The sequence below is a fragment of the Lithobates pipiens genome, unplaced genomic scaffold (assembly GCF_037356315.1).
Source record: "Lithobates pipiens isolate NorthernLeopardFrog02 unplaced genomic scaffold, aLitPip1_a1.2 Scaffold_1, whole genome shotgun sequence".
NCBI classification, from domain to species: Eukaryota; Metazoa; Chordata; class Amphibia; order Anura; family Ranidae; genus Lithobates; species Lithobates pipiens.
This window is the reverse complement of record NW_027507685.1, coordinates 236,913,086-236,937,627: the sequence shown is the minus strand read 5'-3', so window position 1 is coordinate 236,937,627 and position 24,542 is coordinate 236,913,086. Positions and strand designations below refer to the sequence as shown.

Sequence of the window (24,542 nt, the reverse complement as noted above, 5' to 3'; positions counted from 1 at the left end):
GGGTATCATCTTAGAATACAAGGTTTTTGCTACTTCCATCCAGTTCCTTGATTTGGACATCTCGGCTATAAGTGGGAAGTTGGAGTTTAAAACTTATTTTAAGCCCACCGACAGAAATGGGTATATCCCGATAGATAGCTGTCACCACGAACAGTGGTTGAGATCGGTCCCGAAAAGTCAGTTTCTCCTTTTGAGACGGAACTGTATGGGTATCAGCGATTACTTGTCACAATCCCAAATATTGAAGGCAAGGTTGGGTTGAGAAGGGATACAAATCTGAAGAACTTGGATGCGGAAATTCAGAGAGTTTCAAGTTGGATCAAACTTCGCTTTTGGTCAGTCGACCTAAAAAAGTTACTGATGACAAATTCAAGTGGTCATTTTTTACCTCATTCTCTATCCAGCACAGAGAGATTAAAAAGATCCTGAGTCGACATTGGAATGTCCTACTCAGTGATAGGATTTTGGGACCCTCCCTCCTGCAGCGAGCCAATGTTATTTTCAGAGGGTCCCACTCGATTCAGGGAGAGATTGCTCCCAATACCTTAGATCCCCCTAGTGCTGTTTCTTTTTTTCAGAACTGCAAGGGTTATTTCCCATGCAGAAAGTGTACCGTATGCCTACACAATTTGTGTGGCAGGCGGAAGTCCATCTCTTTTACCTCTACGGTCACCTCACGTAGTTACGACATGAGACACTTTACCACCTGTGCTACCAGGTACATTGTGTACCTGATAATGTGTCCTTGTAAAAAACAATATGTGGGTAGGACCATTAGAACCTTCTCTGTTCGAGTCGGGGAGCATATATCCAAAATTAAACAGGGTTGTATTAAACACACTGTCCCACGCCATTACCGCGAGCATCATAATAGGGATCCCACAGGGACACAGTTTCAGATTATTGATAAATTTGTGCCTCATTGGTGAGGGGATTCAAGTCTCAGGGGGTTGTCCCGCCTTGAGACTTACTGGATATTCGAGTTAAAGTGTTACTCGCCATTTGGCATGAATGTTGAATGGGACATTAATTGTTTCATTAATCAAGCTTGAGGCGTTGTAACTTTTGATATACGTCCCTATAATTAAAAATATTATTGTTATTTTTTTTCTCTCTCTTCGGGATGTTTTAAATGTAGACAACTATATATTGTTGTATATGTTTATATTTCATATGTCATTTTTATCTCTGGAAAAAGCTCCCCCCAAAATGTGCCTAAGTTTTGGCCTCTTTTGCGTTTGTTCGTTCCGTTTTCCCCTATGGATATTTGTTTCTTATCCAGGATCTCTTCCGGGATAATGGACATCACCATTTTTATGCTATTTTTATTAAATTTTTGTGTCCTTTTTTATTTCTCCTTGACTGCAAAATATTTTCTAATAAAACATTATTGGCTGATCTGCCCTAAATGGAGCACTTTTTTTCCTCCTTTTTCATGATATTTTCGGTATTGGTGAGCACTGATGTGGTGGATTCTGAAGCTTTGGACGTGTGTAGAGACCACCTGTGGCCGTGAACATATCCCTGGGATCGGGACCGTGTCATTCCACTCAAAGACAACCATCCGGCACCTCGGTATCACACCCAAAAGACCACCATTTATGCGCATTTGACCCACTGCCAGACAGTATGTGTGTCCACCTCTGCTGGTAAGAGCACTTCATTGAGTATCCATATTATTGATGTTCTCTGTGTCATAAGTACCACTCCCTTGTGCAGTCATCACCTCTGAGACACCAGGGTTGATTTACATCCGGATTTAATACCTCACATTGACTTACATTTTCTACTGATAATTTGGGAAGTTTTATGTTAGAGAAAAAAGTCTCAAATTTTCCCTGTGTGAAATTGAAGTGATTCTCCTGGGTCAGACAGTTTATATAGTTTATGGTAAAATTTGCCAAAAATTCCTGATATCTCACAGGGGCAGTGTGTTTTTGATCTGTCTGTCTGTAGAAGGTAGTCGGGAATGAGTTGAATGGACGTGGGCGCAATTTGTTGACTAACATTTTATGGGGTTTGTTTGAGTATTCATAAAATTTTTGTTTTGTCCATAGCAGGGATCTAGCTGGCTTGTCAAGCTGTATTGTTTTGATTTGTTCTCTAAGGGAAGTGACCTACGCAGTTTCGCCACCGTGGGGGAGCAAAACAGCCTCCACTCTGCAGTTACCAGAGTGGATGTTAGGGACTCTATAAGTCATTTTCTATCTTTCTTTAACTGAGAACTCTCAGCTATGCAAGCACTGCGAAAAACGGCCTTGTGCGCCTCCCACAATGTAGAGAAGACGGAAATTGTCCCTAAGTTAAGCTGGAAAAAAACTGTCAAGCCTTTCGCTAAAATAGAACGTGAGACTTCAGACTGTAATGCCCCGTACACACGAGAGGACTTATGTCCGACAGACTTCCAAAGGAGTTCCGCCGGAGTTCCGCCGGAGTTCCGACTGAGTTCTGACAGACTTTTCGGCCGAACGGACTTGGCCACACACGATCACACTAAACTCCGACGGATTCGAACGTGATGACGTACGACCTGACTCGAATAAGGAAGTTCATAGCCAGTAGCCAATAGCTGCCCTAGCGTCGGTTTTAGTCCGTCGGAGTAGCATACACACGAGCGGAGTTTTCGAAGGGGACCGGGTCCGGCGGAGTTCCTTCGGGAAAATTTGAAGCATGCTTCATTTCTAAAGTCCTTCAGACTTTGGCGAATCAAAAGTCCGTTGCAGCCCACACACGATCGGATAGTCTGACGGACTCGGTCCTTCGGACTTTGGATGTTGAAAAGTCCGCTCGTGTGTACGGGGCATTAGAGATGGTCATTAAGATGCCAGTGACAGGATCTGGTGTAAGCCTGAGATAGTATAAGGTCTAACATGATGGGAGCGTGGTCCGACCATGTAATGGGTGATATGTCAGACTCGACTACATAAGGAATAAGCGGGGCTGAAATAAAAAAATGATCAAGTCGCAAGTACATTTTATGAGCTGGGGAGTAAAATGTGAACTGTTTAGCATGATCCTCCATGAGTCGAAGAGTTGATGCGACCTAATGCATTTACGGAAAGCATTGGCTTGGGACGTAATCTTTTTAGAGGGTGTAGTAGTAAGGAGCGTCTGCCTGTCTCTAGTGGGAGACATAACCAGATTAAAATCCCCACTAACAATCGTAAAAGGTTGTGCACAGTATTGAGGGGAATTAAAAAGATTATTGAGGAAATCAATCTGACCTGCATTGGGGGAGTAGACAAGAGTAAAAGAAGTATTCAGAGAGTGACAATCTAAAATTAGGTATCTCCCATGGGGATCAGCATGGGAGTCTTTAACCTTTATAGGGCATGACTTCTTAAATAGAATCGCCACTCCTGCCCTGCCCGTGGAATCAGAGGCAAGGAAAGAGGTGGGGAAAAACTTTGAGGCAGATTTGAATGAGCTATCTGCCCAGAAATGGGTTTCTTAGATCATTATCACGTCAGCGCCTGAGTCCCTGAAGTCCTTCAGGGCCAGCCAGCGTTTTACGGATGGAACCCAAACCCTTCACATTATAAGATATGATCTTTAAAGCCATGTATATAAACTAAATAAATGAGCTTGAGTAAGAAGGGTAAAAATGAAGAACAGCAGAATGTAGATAACAGAAAAACAAATGTCTCTCCGTCTATAAACATCATTGGTGATAGCCACTCCTCGGTAACTAAGTGGTATTAAGTGTACCCTGTAATGAAACAACTGCAAGTTAAAGAAACAGGAACGTTCCAGTTTCAACCTATAGAGCTGATCTATAATAATAGACATAGTAATAAAAAAAAACAACGTACATTAAAAAAAGAAAAAAAAGAACTGAAGTTTTTGAAAACCTGAGAGATGAGTACACCTCAGGAGACCCTGGTCCATGGCCAGGTAGGGACGTGTACGGGTAACCACCAGGAGACTCAGCGTGGAGAGATGGGAAGGTCCGGCTGCTCACCTTATGAACTTGGAAACATTTAGAATAAAATGACAACAGGGAGTCATTGACAGTAAAAGTCCCATGGATTGGGAAAGTATAACTCTACCCTGAACAGGAAACAAGGTACCGTATTTTTCGGACTATAAGGCGCACGTAAAAGCCTAAATTTTCTCCCAAAAACGACCGTGCGCCTTATAGTCCGGTGCGCCTTATATATGACCTGTTGACATCGCTGGAGTTCTTTGTTAACAGTATCTGTCATCTTGACGTAAACCTTCGGACTATAAGGCGCACGTAAAAGCCTAAATTTTCTCACAAAATCGACCGTGCGCCTTATAGTCCGATGCGCTTTATATATATGGAAATATCCATTTTATCAGGCGGTCGTTGCTAGTGCGCCTTATAATCCGGTGCGCCTTATAGTCCGATGCGCCTTATATATGGAAATATCCATTTTATCAGCCGGTCGTTGCTAGTGCGCCTTATAATCCGGTGCGCCTTATAGTCCGAAAAATACGGTAGATACATAACTTAATAGAGCCAGAGCATCAAATTTTGTTTCTTTTAAATTTGTGAAGAAACGGGAATGCAAAGAATGCAATGCAATCCATTGAAGTATGGATCCAAGGAGAACTGTATAAAGATTAAAGGAAGTTGTTTGGTGGTACATAGACGTTGGGGTGTGGAGAGATGTTTCTTCGGTTTGCCTCTCATAGCGTTCCAGATGTGGCTGGTAGTGTTAGGAGGTGGACAGACCTGGGTGGCTGTAGGATTCAAATCTTCTTCCGGAAGAGGTGGAAATCCAAGGTTTTTCAGGAATGCTTTGCCCTCCTGTAGTTCACGCAGGGCATATTGGACTCCATTTTTGGAAACAAGGTGGAAAGGAAACCCCCAGTAGTATGGAATCTTGTGGTTTTGCAAGTGGGAGGTGATTGGACGCAGGTTCCTACGTTTAGCAAGGGTGATGGGGGAGAGGTCGCTAAAAATCTGCAGTTTTGCCCCCTTGTACATAATTTGGGATTTATTGCATGTAGCCAGGGTAAGCGCCTCTTTGCTTTCAAAAAAGTGGAACCTCATTATAACATCTCTAGGTCTAGCTCCAGCCAGAGGTTTCGGACCCAGATACCTGTGAGCCCTGTCCAGGCACCAATCTATATCCACCACTGTGGGGACCAAGGTGGTAAAAAGACCCAGGAGATAAGCATGTAGATCGGGATCCCCCACTGTTTCAGCGATACCCCTGAAGCGTAGGTTCTTTCCCTGTTTTCCAAGTTATCCTGCTGTAGTTGTAATTGGGAAACTGAGAGGCGTAGGTTATGATTTTCCTCCTCAATAGCCTGCACATAGTTAATCATCTCATCAAATTTGTTTTCAAGCGTATCCGTGTACTCTCCGAGTTGGATTATTTCCCCTCTCAGCTCTGCTGCTAATTTGCTCACCTTTGCCGAGACATTGCTTGTAATTTGTTGAAGTAAGAGCTGAAATTTAGCATCCAATTTAGCATCTAAAATGTCCGGGGTGAGGATCACCTGTGGAGAGGGTGAGTTCAAGTCTGGGCCTTGGGAGGTAGCAAGTGAAGAGTTCACAGCATTCTCTGTTCCCAGGAATGGATCCATTGTAACAATAGGGGCTGCGGGTAGTTGGGGAGTGCCGACTGGGATCTGGTGACAAAGCGTTCCATATTTGACACCTTGCAATGCCCAAACAGAGGTTTATAATATTTCTGCTGCTGGCCAATTTTGCTCATGGGATGCCCAAGTAGTGTAATGGATGAACAAGCTTACCCCCAAAGCTATAGATGACTAGGGTAGCATCTCGGGGGTCTTGGAGAGCAGGTGGGACCTTAAGCTCACTTAAATGGCATCTTCCATATTGATTGCGGTGACCATAATTCTTTTGTTAAAAAACGACTGTCAATATCAAAAGTGACCCATTTAATAGCTGTGTGTAAAGTGGATATCAACCCCTCAGCTGCACCAAGCCTGGCAGAGAAAGAATTAAGCCTCAGGTGGGGGGAGGTAGTGGGGATTGAGGAGTACTTGGAGCAGAAAGGTGGCCGCCGACTACCAGGGGTAGGCCGAAGCCACGGAATTTTCTGAAAATAGTGGCCATCCAAGTATGCTCCGCTCCACGTGGGCTCAGGGCCCTCCCGATCGGAACAGGGATCGGAGCACTACCAATATCACAGGAAAGCAGTCACTTTTAGGATGTGTCAGCCATAGAGGAAATGGGTGACTAACTGTCTATTCTTAGTACTCACTGCGACCTGGAGGTGTGGGAGTCTGGATCAGCAGGTCGCAAGATAGTGTCAGGCCACGGGAAGCTGGAGTCAGCCAATGGGGCAGTGTTCTGTGCCCTCCGGGGGTGAGGCGAACAATGGGCCAGAACGGAGTGGGCACCCGTCCCCTGGTCACGGGAATAAAGTGAGGTGGGCTCCAGAGGGTCTGCAGGCCTCAAGATGGCACCGGGGAACCCACAGCGCTGGTCCAATTGCAGGCCCCAAAGCAGGCCCGATCAGTCAAACTCTGCCGATAATCAGCCGGGGCCGCAACAGAGGTGATCCAGACACCAATGCCGGTGAAGCGGGGCCCCACCGAGTGGAATTAGGCCAGGGATGATGGTGGATATTCGGTGCCTGTGTGGAACTCAGCTCCCATGCGTCCTCCCTGCTGCACGTCCGGACACGCCCAGGCCTGCCTAATATTTTAAATAACAGAGATTGCATAAATTTAATGGCAGCTATGGCAAATTGGGAAACAAATACAGTATGTGCTTTGGTGCACAAAACTTTACCACACAAGTATGCTGTGACATGCTGCAAACAAAGGGCAGCTGTGACTGTATCAGCAATAATTTTACAATGTGGACTGACACCCAAAAAAGGCCCTATCAAAATAAAATAAAATGTATTTACCCCCAAAAACACCCAGCACTTTTACTAGGAAACAAATAATATAATTATGAATCAATTGGCTACACACATGCAATGCTCAAGTGAAAAAAAAAAGACACTCAATCTTGCTGCAAGGAAACTTAGGAATATAGTCTGAAGGAACGGAAGTGCTGTTGGTGCGGTTTCTATGGACATATATCTAAGAACTGTGGGTAGCCTGAATTCAAAAACTCATCCAGGCCATTATTAAAATAGTAAACTAGTGGCTCCCAGGTCAGAGGGATGACCCCCCACAACTGGCAACTCAAAGTCTATGGTCACGACAAGTCCAGTGGTATAGGCCCTTGTCAATGACCAGGAGGTCCCATGTGTGATTGAAACAATTTTAGAGGTCACTGTCATGGACTTTTAAGCCCAGAGGTTTGGAGCACAGAAACAACTGGACCCCTGCTGGCTCTCTCTGAGAGCAGCCAATAATTTACCTATCCTGGTTGAAGGTATCACATGGGTGTAATTTCAAATTGAGAACCAAGTAGTGGAGTGGTTGGGGTTAGTGGTGACCTATGGCCCAGTTAATCTGGCAGTACCTGCTGTACTGGGCATGAACATGCTGAAATACTTGGAATTACCTTTCCTGCTTTGAACACTCTTAACTGGTGTGCCCAGGGCAGTGGCATGAGGATGGTGTGGTTCAGAGTGCTCCAAGCCTTCCGAGGCCTGAACAAGTGGGGGTGGTCCGCACTCACTCCAAGAAAACGTTACTCTTGGCACCCCTACAAGAGGAGGTCTGGTCGCTCCCCATTGAAGAATGGTGCAGGGAGACACTTTCATGGTCAAACCCCACAAGGACTCTGTGGCGCCAGAGGAGTGGGTGGTAGACATGTGCACACTGAAATATTTTGTTTTGGAATCTTGTTTTCGTCCGAAAAATACATTTATTTAGTTACTCCCGAAATTCGTTTTTATTTATTTAGTTTTTCGTAAAAAATTTGTCTGAAAATCCAAGTGAATTAAGGTTGAATCTGTCATTGAAGGCTTATGGTGTCTTTGATCGAATGTTCAAAGAATATTCGACGGAGCAGCTAAACTGTATGACTCTGTATAGTTTAGCTGCTCCGTCGAATCTTCTTAGAACTTTCAGCAGACACCATAAGCCAAAGATTCGACGTTTGTATATTTTTCGCTGCTTTGTCGAATCTTTATGATTCATGTTGAATGTATATAGTTCAAACAGAAAATGGACTGGTGATAGTGATCACTGATCAGACAGGTAACAAGCTAGGGTATGTAGAATCTATATAGAATCTCAATCTATAATATAGAATCTATAACAATAAATCCCCCCCCCCCACAACACGAGCAGCCTCTGAGGCCATCACAACACTAGCAACACTAGTATCACTATTAACTGTATTTTGCATCACTATTGTTCTGCTTCTGTGCTTATGCTTAATTGCTAAATAATTCAGGTTCTCTGACAACCAAGCTAAGATTGACTGTCTTCTGAAATGATTCCGTGTGTATGTCTCTCTCTGCTAGCAATCGTAAGTGAAAGTAAGTTGGCTGTATGTGTGTACTTAGTTCTAGCTATTTTACTGCTCCTCCTCTTTGGTTACAATCAGCCAATAACATTCATCATCATCATTATTTTTATTTTACTTCCCCCACCCAATTCCAGCAGTAATCTTTTCTCTCTCTGTCAAATCTTTTCTCTCTCTGTTGAATCTTTTCTCTCTATGTCAGAATAATCCTGTACCAATAACAAACATGTTATACTTACCTTCACTATGCAGCTCGTTTTGCACAGAGTGGCCCCGAACCTGCTCTCCTAGGGTCCCTCGGCGGCTGTCTCTGCTTCTTCCCGCAGGTACGTCTCACGTTCATGCGAGCTCCCTCGCATGGAGAGAAGCACCTGCGGGTGCACTCCCGTGATACAGCCGGCGGCTATAGCCGCTCGCTGTATCACACAGCCCCACCCCCCGGCGCGCCGCGTCATTGGATGTGATTGAGAGCAGCGCAAGCCAATGGTTGCGCTGCCTTCAATCCATCCACTCCAGCCAATCAGCGGCCAGGCTGAGCGGCGAAGAGAACGGCGGGGGCAAGCGAGGGACTTTCGAGGGGTGAGGTAAGTAAAACGGGGGGGGGGGGCTGGGGGCGCCGGCACTGTGAGATATTTTTTCACCTTAATGCATTGAAAGCATTAAGGTGAAAAAACATTTACCTTTACAACCCCTTTAAGGTTAGTCACATTGACCACAGGTTAGATAGACACAGATTGTTATTGTCAGTGTCATGTCGAATCTCCTATCTATATCGAACTGTTCTCACAACGAAAATGAAAATAAAGCATTTATTTCTGTTGGATCTTTCATTTTTCGGATTCTGCACTTTCGTTATCGTTTGTTAAAACAATAACGAAAATACCTGAAATTCGGACGAAAATGCATTCGGACGAAAACGAATGCACATGTCTAGTGGGTGGTGGACTTTACCTTGTCCAAAGTTCACAAAGGAAAAGTCCGGGTACAGCTCATCAATCTGTGAACAACCCCAATATCACTTCCCAGCCAGGCTTCTATAGTAGATCTGTACGTGTTGCCTTGCCACTGCATCTCAGAGGCTCAACCATGGTTAGCAGTGTGTGCTGCCCTACAGACGGCCATACAAGATGCTGCTAATAGAGCTGGACATACCCTTCCAAGACTTTCCCCTGCTGCAGCAAAGACTACTCCATCAGCTACTGGAGAAGCACTTGCTAGTATTGCCGCCAGCCCGGAAGACTATGGGTTCACTGAGGCCATTGACTATCCAATCTACACAGGGGATACACCACCCATTAGGGAACAGTACAGACATATTCCCCCAGCCCTGTGCCAGCAGGTCAAGGATCAATGACATGTTACAGAGCTGAGTGACCTGGGAGAGCTGCAGTCCTTGGGCTGCTCCTGTAGCCCTAGTGCATAAGAAATATGAAAGTTTATGGTTTTGTGTGGACTACTGACTGAAAGCTTAATGCCTGTAGCCACAAGGATGTTTACCCACTACCTTGGGTCGGGGAGTTGTTGATCATACTCAGGATAGCCAAGTTCTTTTCCATTCTAAACCTGGCTAGCGATTACTGGCAAGTCCTTGTTAAGAACCAGGACCAAGGAAAGCCTGCCTTTATCACACCCTTGGGCTTATTTGAATTTATGTGCATTCCCTTCAGCCTATGTAACACCCCACCACCTTTCAACGCTTAATGGAAATATGCCTAGGAGACTTCGACTTTGAAACCATGTTAGTCTATCTGGATGATATTATCTTCGCCAAGACAATAGAAGATCACATTAAGCATCTGGACTGAGTGTTGGTAAAAAATACCAAAAGCGCCAGGAGCAGTAAACTGGAGCCCAAGTGGGAGCATGACCTGTATCTGATGATGAGACTACCTTTCCCACCTACCCCTGTATACGACTGGCCCAACCTAGTGAAGAGGCAACTCACTGTAACATGCTGAGATACTGCGCCCTGAGTGGTGACTGCTCCAAAAAGCCTACCGATGACTTGGAGGCATTCGACCCTGTGAATCTTCCACCAATGCAAGAGGCCCCCCCTGCTGAATGGTTCCTGCCTCCTCTCTTGCTTGAGCCCCTGGGAGAGACAGGGAACTCTGATGACGGGAATATGGATGACCCTGCAACTCCTTTTAGTATCACAGACTATTCTGATGTTTCCAGAGACACAAACTTGGGCCCATGTGCGGAGGGTGTGGAGAAGACGGGCAACCCCTGCCACCTGCGGCCCCTGAATTACAACTTGAAAATGAATCCATGCCTCATGACTCAGCTGAAGGTCAAGAGAATTGCCACCCTTTGCAGCCAAACTGCAGACAAATTTCTGCAAGATACTCTGTTTTTTTAAGTTGTTTTTGTTATTTTGCCTTAACCATGCTTTCTTTTGCAATTTTCTTGTTGTTTTCACTGTATTACTGTACCAAGGAAAGCACTTATTAAAGAGGTGGGATGTGTAGGCGGGTGCAGTCTATTTTCTCCACTGCTGATGGCTCTCACCCGGAGCAGTACTGCAGCCGGAGAGAAAGTAAACAGAAACCTGGATTCTCTATAGTTTCCTGGTCCCCTAAGGCAACGTTCTAGTTGTCTATGCTGCATTCAGATGACTCTGGTGGCCATCTTGGGTCAGCAGAACCTTTTTAAGTACCTGCCCCCGGGCTTTTGCATGCTTTTTTGGACAGAGTAGGGAAAGAACACCTGTCTGTCAAAAAAGTGATTAGCGACAGGCAGGCATGTACTGGCCATTGGGACTACCGGAAGTTTCCCAGTGGGCCGATGGCTCAGTGGGCCACTCTGATGTAAGGGGGCTGGTGATGGGCCACTGTGATGTAAGGGGGTGCTGATGGGACACTCTGATGTAAGGGGGTGCTGATGGGATACTCTGATGTAAGGGGGCTTGTAATGGGACACTCTGATGTAAGGGGTGCTGATGGGACACTCTGTTGTAAGGGGGCTGGTGATGGGACACTCTGTTGTAAGGGAGTGCTGGTGGGACACTCAAAATGTAAGTGGGCCGGTCTGGATGAAGTCCAGGGCCAAATTTCTGTCCCAGTCCAGCCCTGGCGGCAGGGTGAGGTTCCAGACTAGTAAGGACAGGCTAGGGACACTCCATCCTGCATTGTTATCTTCCCCTATTGGGACTGCACTGACCAGGCTGCATTCTACCCTTTAAGACAGACACAAGATCAGAACCTGCTGCATTGCCAAATTGCATGGAACAGTGAGTGTTTTCCAGTGTGGCTCTTTCCTTCTGGGCTGTCTGTCCAAACCTGTCCTTTATTACAAGTTTTGTTATCTGCAACCACACGTTGTGTGTTTACTGACCCCACACCTTCCCACACATATATTATGAAAAAAAATCCAATTGATTGTAATATAAAGTTCCTTAGCAATCTAAATGCCATTCAGTTAAGGATACTAATAGAAATTATGGATTTGAAAGATATGCAATAATGCAGGTAAATCAAGGTCACCAAAGACCTAATTTTTTTAAATAATTAGTGCTGTGTTTACAAAATCCTGAGGCAGTATATAATGAGTAGCCAAGGGGATAACACGGCCTGGTGTTGCGGCTTAGGGCAAGGAGAATCCTGATATAAGGCAGTTGTCTTCTGTATTTGGGACTGGCATCCTATATAGAAACATAAATTCTTAAAGTCACTGTACGATGCCTATAATATAAAACATAATTTCTTATATTAATTTTTCAAGTCCTTCATATGGGGTTTCTTCATAGCGGTGTACATAAAGTCCATCTAAAACTACCTTATCCACAGGATGAGAATGTTGCTCTGTGATTTCACTGCCGAATAAATAGCAGTGTCATATAATATCCTACTTGATATTATAACTGATATATTGTCAGGATCAACAAGTAATAAAATTATGTTACAGCAAAAGACTCAGAAAAACTAAAAATACTGTGTTAATGCTGGTGACAGACAGCATTAACACTCTTTGAGGCAAAGAGGTGGCTTTTCATAGGATAAATGTGTGCTCAATACTTTTTCCGATCTTCATTAGAAATAAACCCCTCTCATATCAGTTTATTTACAAATCATTAAACTATAATTGCCAAGTAATGATCAATTAAAACAAGCAAGCCTGAGCTTCAACAGTCAGATCCTTCCTCCATAATTCCAGACCCTGTTTCTGTCCACTTGGAAATTTTGGATATCTCCATCACCCATTGGGTGTTCCAGCTCCTCCTGTTACAAATTACATGTAAAATACAGCATCAATGGTGGGGGGCCATCATAATTGGCATAACAGGTTTGCAGATCCAGGAGCTCACCACAGAGATATCACACTATTAAAGATAGAAAGGTAGAAACATAGAAAAGTGACAGCAGAAAAAGCCTGCGTAGTCCATAAAGTCTGCCAATTTTATTTATTTATTAATTTTTTGGTCTTGTTTTTTTTTTTTTTTTGTTTATTGGGGTTTCGTTTTTAACTCTACATCATCTACCAAACACTGAAACGGGTAGAGTGAAATGTTACATAAAAACTATGATTAAAATATCAGATTTTTACTGTTCAAGGTCTGCTTTTCAATGATAATGCCAATAACTGACAATAGGACTTATAATATTGCGGCCTCTTTTATCATTGTTGGGTTTGAAACCTTGAGAGAGGTAGAACTTTTTCTCTTCTTCCTCTTCTCCAGCATGTATGTCTTCATAATCACAGCCCATTTTCTGATTGTCACACTAGTGGCAGTGAATCGCCTTCTCCACAAACCAATGTACATACTTCTGGCCAATTTCTCCATGCTGGAGATCTTGTACACCACAGTGACTGTTCCTAAAATGCTCAATGCATTGTTTACCCAACACAAGGAGATTTCTTTATCGTCATGCTTGGCCCAGTTTTATTTCCTATTCAGCTTTGGGGGTGTAGAAAACTGTCTTCTTGCTGTGATGGCTTACGACCGCTATGTGGCCATCTGCAGACCATTGCATTATCCAATTCTGATGTCTGGTAAGACCAGCTTGAAACTGGCTCTTGGTGCTTGGGTAGGTGGTCTCCTGGCTCCTTTTCCACCTACTGTATGGCTCTCTACCTTGAGGTTTTGCTTTCCCAATTTTATAGACCACTTCTTTTGTGATTATGCTCCTCTGCTGAAGCTCTCCTGTGAAGACACTTCAAAAGGTGAGTTCGTCTTCATGGTCATATCATGGAGTATTATCTTGGGCTGTTTTCTTCTGATCATGATATCCTACACCTTCATTGTCATCGCTGTTCTAAAGATCCAATCAATTGAAGGGCAGAAGAAAGCTTTTATTACATGTGCATCCCACTTAGCTGTGGTGTCCATCTTCTATGGGACTATCATCTTCATGTACATTCGACCCACTTCCCACATCCGCTTTACAATGGACAAAGTGGTTTCTGTTTTCTACTGTGTAGTTACCCCTCTCATAAATCCTATCATATACTGTCTTCGGAACCATGAGGTGAAGGTAGCTGTCTTGAAAACTTTATTATTATTGGAAAATATGAGACTTAAGCAATGTCGAAGGTTTGGGTGACAGAACATATCAGCAAACAAGACTGATTTGCATCAAACAAGAAACACATATCACATCATTTCACATCATATCACACAATTTAATACAATATATAAACATTGAATTACTCCAATTAGATCAGAAGTCTGAGTCTGCAGATTATGATAATGATGTAGACACTGATCAGACATAACATTATGATCACCCACCATTAGGGATGAGCTCCGTGTTCGAGCCGAACCCATTTTTGACTCGAACATTGGCTGTTCGTCCGTTCGGCTAATTCCGAACATTATGGGCTGTTCGCGCCAAATTCGAATGGCACGTCACGGCCCATAATTCACTGCGGCATCACAGTGCATTGCTGGCTGAGGATTGGCCAAGCATGCACTATGACCCGCATGCTTTGGCCAATCACAGTGCAGAAAAAACGGAGAGCCATAACTGGGCAAAGCCAGGGTGACCAATTATGGCTTAGGGGGTTTAGTACATGCCCCACACTATATAAGGCCGCCTATGCAGCACCTTGTGTAGTGTGTTGCGTCGACGGAGAGAGATAGATGGAGAGACAGTGTCTTTGAATTTTATTTGAAGCTGTTGCAATTACAGTCGGTGTATTGTGCCACCTGCACAGTGTACACCTAAAGCTACCCCAATTGCTGGTGTTCTGCTAATCCTATTCCAGAGGCAGGCAGCTGCTGCAGCAATTACAGTCAGTGTATTGTGCCACCTGCACAGTGTGCACCTAAAGCTACCCCAATTGCTGGTGTTCTGCTGATCTTATACCACAGGCAGGCAGCTGCTGCAGCAACTACAGTCAGTGTATTGTGCCACCTGCACAGTGTACATCTAAAGCTACCCCAATTGCTGGTGTTCTGCTGATCCTATACCACAAGCAGCTGCTGCAGCAATTACAGTTGGTGTATTGTGCCACCTGCACAGTGTACATCTAAAGCTACCCCAATTGCTGGTGTTATGCTGGTCCTATACCACAGGCAGCTGTAGCAATTACAGTCTGTGTATTGTGCCACCTGCACAGTGTACACCTAAAGCTACCCCAATTGCTGGTTTTCTGCCGAACCCATACCACAGGCAGGCAGGTGCAGCAATTACAGTTGGTTTATTGTGCCACCTGCACCGTGTACACCTAAAGCTACCCCAATTGCTGGTTTTCTGCTGATCCCATACCACAGGCAGGCAGCTGCAGCAATTACAGTCGGTGTATTGTGCCACCTGCACAGTGTACACCTAAAGCTACCCCAATTGCTTGTGTTCTGCTGATCCTATACCGCAGGAAGGCAGCTTCATCAATTACAGTCGGTGTATTGTGCCACCTGCACAGTGTACACCTAAAACTACCCCAATTGCTTGTGTTCTGCTGATCCTATACCACAGGCAGGCAGCTGCAGTAATTTACAGTTGGTGTATTGTGCCATCTGCACAGTGTGCACCTAAAGCTACCCCAATTGATAGTGTTCTGCTGATCCTATGCCACAGGCAGCTGCAGTAATTACAGTCGGTGTACTGTGTCATCTGCACAGTGTTCACTTAAAGCTACCCCAATTGCTGGTGTTCTGCTGATCCTATACCACAGGCAGCTGCAGTAATTACAGTCAGTGCACTGTGTCATCTGCACAGTGTGCACTTAAAGCTACCCCAATTGCTGGTGTTCTCATAGTAATAATACTACAGGCAGGCAGTTGATTCTGCTAGCTGCAATATAATCGGTATATACGTCCCAGCTTGGTGCAGCTACATCTCCCTGCAGGCCATTAGTATATCAGGAAAGGCCAACAAGGAAAGGCAGACAGTCACGAGCCAATAAAAGAGGGCAAGCAGACTCTGTGTCTAGAGGCAACAGTGCTGGTCGTGGACACAGTGTATCCTCATCAGCACGTGGCCATGGGACATGCTTGTCCTTATTTTCAGCAGCTGGACGTGTTAAGCTGCAACATGCCAAAGACTTGGTAGAGTGGATGACCAAGCCCTCCTCATCCTCCTCATCCTCTCTCACCCAGGCTCAGGGTACTGGCAAAGCAGCTGCCAATGTGGCCTATTCCCTCATCTCAAGGACATCAGTCACTCCTTCCCTAGCCCCACCATGTCCTCCTGAGGAGTCCCCCCGTACTGTTTGAGCACAGTGTTGGGTACATGCTCCATGAGGATGCCCAGTGTTTTGAAGGCTCTGATGATAATACCTAGCTAGTGATAACCCTTCCCTATGCTTTCCAAAAAGCTTAAAATAGATTTTTTGACTGGAGCTACACTTTAAAAATGTACCAGTTTAAAATTACAAACAGATTCTACTTAACAACAAACCTACACAGTCCCTGTCTTGTTTGCACCTCCTGTATACTGCTGTTCTGAGTATATAGGGCCTGGGGGCCCCACGCCTTTCCTTTTTTTAATTTCAGTATGGGGTTCCCCTTAATATCCATACAAGACCTAAAGGTGGCTGGTAATGGGCGGTGGGGTACCTGTGCCATTTTTCTTAATGATTTTCATCCATATTGCCAGGACCAGGCATTACATTAAAACCGCAAGCAGTTTTAAATAACTTTTTTCCATTAGAGATGTCATTTTGTGCAGGGACTTTTCTAAACATGGGAAACATGTGCCACTTCACAGGCATACTATAGACACCCCCCAGACTTTAAGCGTCATTAAAATTAGTGTTCCCGAAAAAACGGCTGTTTTTAAAACTTTTTTTTGCAATGATACATGTCCCCTGGGCCAGGAGCCGGGTCCCCAAACCCTTTTTAGGACAATAACTTGCATATTAGCCTTTAAAATTAGCACTTTTGATTTTGAACGTTCAAGTCTCATAGGCTTTAACAGGGTTCTAAAGTTTGCACCAATTTTTGGTCCGTTCGCAGGTTCTGGTGCGAACCGAACCGGGGGGTGTTCGGCTCATCCCTACTGTGGCAGCACGCAGGTAAAGTCACCTGGTTGTATCCAGGATGGGAAATATGTGTTCCCTAGATTCAGGCTTTATGCAGACCTTTACAATTAGAGGAGAAGAGTTAATGAGCCCAGCTGAAGTAAGTGGGCTCATTAAGACCTCTAAAAAAAACCCCAGCATGCTTAGGGAGATGCTCCATCCTGGAACCAGTTTTGTGTTGTATAGACTGGGGAGTGTGATATCTGTTCTGTGCGGTGAGTTAACGCCTGTGTGGCAAACCTCTACAACAGAGACAGGGACTGGTGCAGCACAAGGCTGCACTCAGTTGTTAGACAGGGAATCTAAGTGTGTAGTTAGAGGTCAAGCTGACCAGGATTTATTTTCATGTTTTATTTTTTGTTTGGCTGTTATATGTATCACTGCATGTAGCATAAATAAACTGCATCTTTTGTTTTTTGCACCTACAACGCTGTCTGCTGTGCCTGATTTTGTGTTGTGAACCCATCCAGGGGGTCACACACACCCGCTGCCGAGCTAACCCCTCACAGTTGGTGGAGAATTTTGGCAGTTTTTTTCAATTTTTTTTAAAGGCCAGCATGGAGGAGATACTGAGACAGCTGGCTCTAGCAAATGCAAACCAGCAGCAAGCAAATGCAAATCAGCAGCAAACAAATGCGGCTTTACAAAAGAGCCTTGCAGCTCAGCAGAAAGCTCACCTGCAGAGTCTGGAAGCTCAGCAACAAGCCCAGCAGAAATCTGAAGCCCGCTTCATAGACCTGTTGCAGAAGCAAGAGCAGAATTTTCAACAGAAAATAGAGACATTAATACAGCAACGTCCGCAGACCAATGAAGCAAGTGGTTACAATAATACCGGATCCTTTGGTGTGAGCCATTTATTGACAAAAATTACTGGAGAGGATGATCCGGAGGTGTTTTTGACCACATTTGAAAGGACTGCTGAAAGGGAAAAGTGGCCTAAGGAGCAATGGGCTGGACTGGTGGCCCCTCTGTTAACTGGGGAATCGCAGAAAGCTTATTATGACCTAGAGCCTGACCAAGCAAAAGACTATGTGGTGCTAAAAACAGAAATATTGGCACGGCTGGGTGTCACCCGGGCTCAGCGTGTGCATAATTGGACTTTTCAGGTTGGAAAACCCCCCAGGTCTCAAATGTATGATCTCATTCACCTGAGCAGGAAGTGGCTGCAGCCAGAGACTTTGACCGCACCAAACATTGTGGAACGTGTTGTTATGGATCGTTTCCTGAGAGCTCTTCCTACTGCCATCCAAAAATGGGTAAGCCATGGAGACCCAGAAAATGCAGATAAACTTGTGGATCTGGTTGAGAGGTACTTGGCTACAGAAAGTGAGAGGGTGGGAGTTCTACCTAAGGTCTGGCGGGAGCAGCCCAGGAAGCCCATGCTGCAAGAGATAGCGAAAAAGATTATTTGCTACCGCTGCCGGCAAGAGGGACATATTGCAGCCAATTGCCCCGTTGTGGATGAGCCTATGCAATGTGACTTTATAAGGGAGAGACGTCAGTCGCTGTTTGCGACAGTTGCATGCACTGCCATTCGGGGACCTGAGAAACATTTATGTAAAATGTGTATTAATGGTAGAAATGTTGATGTGTTGCTGGATTCAGGTAGCCTGGTAACATTGATAAAGCTGAATTAGTTACTACAGAGGTCTCTGGGAAGAACAGGGTGGCTGTTATTTGTGTGCATGGGGACACCCGAGTGTATCCTGTAACTTCAGTGTTTTTTGAGACCCCCAAAGGTAACCTCTCTCATCAGGTGGGGTTAGTGTCTCACTTACCACATGATGCTATTGTGGGAAGGGATTTTCCAAAATTCTGGGAACTCTGGGATTGTCCTGAGCCCCCCACTGGTGCCCCTATAAACCAGGAAGATGACCAGAATTCCTCTGGGAGTGGTGAGGACTCTCCTGAATTTCCCTTGTCGGTATTGGCGGGGGAAACTCGAGAAACTGGGGGGGAGCCAACATCCTCAGGTGAAAACATGCCGTCTGTGGAGTTTTCGGATCTTGAGGTTCACAGGGAAAATTTTGCCACAGAACAGTTAAAAGACCCCACCCTAATAAAGGCACGGGAAAATGTGGTGAAAATAGATGGCGAGTTAGTGAACCCAGATAAGACTTGCTGTTATCCTTACTTCACTATGGAAAGGGACCTGTTGTATCGAGTGGCTCAAAGGGCAGAAGAAACCATTGAGCAACTTGTAGTGCCCAAACCTTACAGGAAGTTGGTGTTAGAATTGGCTCATGGGCACATTCTGGGAGGTCATCTGGGGACAGAGAAAACCAGAGAGAGGGTATTGCAGAGATTCTATTGGCCTGGGGTCATGAAGGAAATAGAAAATTATTGTTCCTCCTGCCCTGTGTGTCAGAAGTCGGCACCTATGCCACATTTCCGGAACCCGCTGGTACCTCTTCCTATCATTGAGGTCCCCTTTGAAAGGATCGCAATGGATTTGGTAGGTCCGATAATGAAGTCCGCCAGGGGGCATCAGTACATTTTGGTTATATTGGACTATGCCACCCGTTATCCGGAAGCAATTCCTCTCCGAAATACCTCGGCCAAAACCATAGCCAAAGAGCTATCTCTTGTTTTTAGCCGTGTGGGTATTTGTAAGGAACTGCTTACGGACCAAGGTACACCCTTTATGTCCCGGGTTATGAAAGAATTATGCAAGTTGTACAAAGTGACGCAATTGCGTACATCTGTGTATCACCCCCAAACAGATGGGTTGGTTGAAAGATTCAACAAAACCCTTAAACAAATGTTAAAGAAGGTGGTGGATAGAGATGGAAAGAATTGGGACTGTCTAATACCCTATCTAATGTTTGCCATTAGGGAGGTACCCCAATCCTCTACGGCTTTCTCACCCTTCGAGTTGCTCTATGGGAGACACCCAAGAGGGCTGCTGGATATCGCCAAGGAAACTTGGGAAAATGAGAGTTCTCCTCACAGGAGCGTGATTGAGCATGTCGCCCTGATGCAAGATAGAATTGCACAGGTAATGCCAATTGTAAAGGAACATTTAACCCAAGCGCAGTTAGCACAGCAGAGAGTGTACAACCGTGGGGCCAAGACCCGTACTTTTTCCCCGGGGGATAGGGTCTTGGTGCTAGTCCCTACGGTTGAAAGCAAATTTCTGGCCAAATGACAAGGTCCATATGAAGTAATTGAAAAAATTAGTGAGGTGAACTACAGGGTTAGACAGCCAGGAAGGCGAAAGCCGGAGCAGATCTATCACGTCAATCTGCTGAAAGCCTGGAGGGATAGGGAATCCCTAGTCGCAGAGACTTTGTCACAAGTACAGCCTGATTGCTTAGTTCCTGAGGTTGGAATAGCAGACACCTTATCGAAACCCCAACAACAGGAGGTTAAAGAGTTTGTACTTCGTAACAAAGAGATTTTCTCTGAGCTTCCGGGACAAACATCTGGCGTAGAGCATGACATTATCACCCCGCCAGGAGAAAGGGTAAAACTAAAACCTTATAGAATACCAGAGGCCCGACGGGAGGCAATACGTGGGGAGGTTCAAAGGATGTTGGAATTGGGTGTGATACAGGAGTCCCAGAGTGACTGGTCCAGTCCTATCGTACTAGTGCCCAAACCTGATGGGAGCTGGCGGTTTTGTAACGATTTTCAACAATTAAATAAAGTTACAAAATTTGACACCTACCCCATGCCGCGTATAGATGAGTTGATCGACCGGCTGGGAACAGCCCGATATATGACAACTCTTGATCTCACCAAAGGCTATTGGCAAATTCCCCTGGCCGAGTCGGCCAAGGAGAAAACTGCGTTTGTAACCCCAGATGGGGCATTCCAATATAAGAGAATGCCGTTTGGGTTACAGAATGCACCGGCAACATTCCAGCGGAAAATGGATAAGATTCTGAGGCCCCATCAGAAATATGCTGCAGCTTACCTGGATGATGTGATTATCCATAGCACAGACTGGGTCTCACATTTGCCGAAAGTACAAGCAGTCCTAGACTCTATCCGGGAAGCTGGGTTTATGGCCAATCCAAAGAAGTGTACCATTGGACAGGAGGAGGCCAAATATCTTGGGTACACTATTGGGAGGGGGGTGATAAAACCCCAAGTCAATAAAGTCGAGGCCATACAGAGTTGGCCACGTCCCAACAGCAAGAAACAGGTACGAGCCTTTCTGGGAATCGCTGGCTATTATCGACGATTCATTCCCCATTTTGCTTCTCAGGCTGTGCACCTCACCAACCTGACAAAAGGGAAAGAGTCTGTCATGGTTAAATGGTCCCCAGAGGCTGAAGAAGCATTTCAGTCCTTAAAAACAGCCTTATGTAGCCAGCCAGTGTTGTACTCACCAGACTTCTCTAAGGACTTTGTTGTAAAAACTGATGCATCAGACGTTGGGTTAGGAGCAGTGTTATCCCAGGTCTGGGACGGGGAAGAGCACCCAGTCATTTACCTCAGCAGGAAGTTGAAGTCCCATGAGGTAAATTACGCCACGATTGAGAAGGAATGTTTAGCAGTGAAGTGGGCTCTAGATTCCCTTCGGTACTATCTGCTAGGTAGGCACTTTGACCTGGTGACTGATCACGCTCCTTTAAAGTGGATGGCTCAGAACAAGGAGACCAATAGAAGGGTAAATAGGTGGTTCCTGGCCCTACAAGAATTTAACTTTACAGTTAAGCATCGCCCTGGTGTTAAAATGGGGAATGTGGATGCTTTGTCTCGGATACATGCGTGTCTGACTGCTTGTGTTACAACCCCAAGGTTGAAACAAGAGGGGGGGGGGGGTATGTGGCAGCACGCAGGTAAAGTCACCTGGTTGTAGCCAGGATGGGAAATATGTGTGCCCTAGATTCAGGCTTTATGCAGACTGTTAAATGTGAGTGTAGAGTAAGTAAAATGCAAATGTAGTGTAGTGTACAAGAAGCTCTACATACTCACTCACAGGGGCGTTTCTTAATGAATAGCAAAGTCTTTGTGTTATATGTGAATCAATAACCCTTCTCCAAAGGGTGTGTAGTGGATATATGTATTTTTCATCCAAGGCATTTCAAACGTACTTTCAGGAGTAGAAATTGAAGAATCCTTCGTCCATCCAATAGTCCGTTTATTGTTCAGAAAGACAAGCAAAGACAAGATTGACATCTGGTAACATATGGCATGGTGATGGCTTCAGAAGGAGGAAAGGGTTATCTGATCTACATTCTACAAAGTGTAGAATCCATTCTCTTCCCACCGATCCTTCCTTTCCTATCACCTTAGTCCATTCTTATACTGTTTCAAGATGTTATGTCAGCATATCCTAATAACACCCACATTTGCATATATACCCAATATGGTTCAGTCTATAGATAAGTAGCATAACTCCACCCATTGTCCTGACTAGTAACTCAAAATATAAATACCTACTAAACAAAACCACTCCTATCTATACGATCTGCTGTTGTGTGACCTTCAGAAACCATCACTTACCACTGAACATATAACTTACATATATTTTCAGAAACTTTTATCTTTTAAGATATTAATTACCTCAAAAACTTCTAACATATTCCCCCTCAATGCACAATATTCAACAAATAATAAGTGCATTCATCTTAAATAATAAATGTCTCTGATTCTCTTTTTTCCAATACAAACAATACAATAAACATTAATACAATACTCATTAATACATTTTAGTGAGTCAGATATTGTACATAAACATTTTCAAAAATTCTGAGATGTTTCTATGAGAATTTTTTAAATATTTCATTCCATTGAGAAAGTATAAACTATTATATTTAATTTTAATTAATTCTCCATCTAAATCATGTAATATTAAATATTTTCTTCTTTCAACTTTATAAATGTTTTTAACTTCTTGTGAAACTCTTATAACTTTAACCATATCATATAAATATTTTATGGATAATCTATGATCTTACTTTAAAAATGATCTTCTTTTCAAGTATATTGCTCCATTATATGACACACTCTCTATGTGTTTTCTTATCTGTGAAACCACTGACCTACTGACCTTTAGTCATAAACTCTGGTCATAAAGAACAACTGGTACCAAAATGACATTCACACAACTTGAATATTAGCTAAATCACTCACACTTCATTTATGGCGCCCTTTCATACACATTTTGAATCAATTGCTCCAGATGTACCACAGCTAATCACTGGATCAGATAAACCAGAAGTAATTTTCCGACTAAAAATACTTGTCATAATTTTTCACCTTTTTTTCATTTCTTCCTTAATCAATTTATAAAATTGTTTCATTCTAACCTTAATACAGATTTGAAACAAAATACATAAAAACTTTCCCATTAGTTGATTGTCATATTTTATATATTCTATCTATCATTCTATTTATTTTTCAATTTATTTATCCATCTATCCATGACCAGCAAGCAACTTTTTCTATTTTTTTTTTTTAAACATTCCAAAATTATTTAAATTCAACAATAACTTTGTTTAGACACATTTAAATCCTTTTCTTCATATACTCTAATTATACCTTTTTGTCTTTCCTATTATCTTATTACTATCATCATTATTCAGATAATTCATAAAAAATTCCTATGAGAAGCACATCCTAACTCCCCCTCACATAATGATCAACCGATCAATATGTCGCTTTTGATGCAAGTTCACCAAAAAATGATAGTCCTTGATAACATAATCAAAAAATAATAATTTTTGAAAAAACAAGAAATATTAACAAATAGAAATTTAGTTGTGCTTGATTGGATTGTCATGGAAGAATTTAAAAAAACTAAATTAAAAAAAAAATAGTTTTCTTTAAATTTAGAAACAAAAGACGTGTCTATAAAAGAAAATGAAAACAAGTATCAAATTCTTCTAAAAAATTATGTTTTCCTAAATAATTTTCATTAATCAATGTAAACCATTTTAGAATGATAATCCTTTCTGCGTTTACCCATTTTATTCTTATTTTTACCAATTATTTTTATTTTTACCAATTATTTTTTTAAACAAAAAACTATACTTCCAATGTACCTTAAAAATAACAAAATAATCTTCCCAACTGATATCCCAGTTGACATCTCTGTTGACATCCTTGGTACCTTCAGCTCTATAATTCTTAACCATAACTTTTAGCTACTGGAATAAATTACTAAACATACTCATTAGAAGTAGAAATCTCATTCAAGACATCATTTCTATTTAAATTTAGCAAAGGCCTAGCCATGTTTTGTGAACAAACTTCTGAAATACCTATACCTGTTTGTTTGCAAAATTTGCAACCACACTACTTTCTATACAACGGATAATATAAAAAACAAAGTATGCTAATCTCAAAAGACTGTCATTAACTCAAAAAGTTAACAAACCCTATGTTTAGAAAATAATAAAGCCTTTAAACTATAGCAGGTAAATAAGTCACCCAATATTTACCTTTATCATCTTAACCAATATTATTCATACGTTCTAAAAAACCTGAGTACTTAAGATGATAAGAAACAAAAACTTTATTAAACCTAAAATTGCATACATGTCCTTCACTACCTGTCCTATAAAATTTTAAATCATTAACTGATTCCATGGTTTGAAATCCAACCCCAATGGAATATGACATAAGTTCACAACAACTTCGTTTTTATAAAAAATATTATTTTTTCTAGAATTACCTCAATTTATTTATCAAAAAGAAACATTAACTAAAAAAAAAATATCCTTGTAAACCTCCTTTAGCAAGTGAA

At 43.2% G+C, this 24,542-nt stretch overlaps 1 protein-coding gene across 1 annotated transcript; it reads left to right on the top strand.

Annotated features, from left to right (window-relative positions):
- Nucleotides 1–11,978: 11,978 nt before the first annotated feature.
- LOC143985624 (olfactory receptor 10C1-like) lies at nt 11,979–23,043 on the top strand. The gene has a single exon (XM_077484734.1). The coding sequence runs from the start codon at nt 12,943–12,945 to the stop codon at nt 13,918–13,920; it is 978 nt and encodes a 325-aa protein (XP_077340860.1). The 5' UTR covers nt 11,979–12,942; the 3' UTR covers nt 13,921–23,043.
- Nucleotides 23,044–24,542: the final 1,499 nt, after the last annotated feature.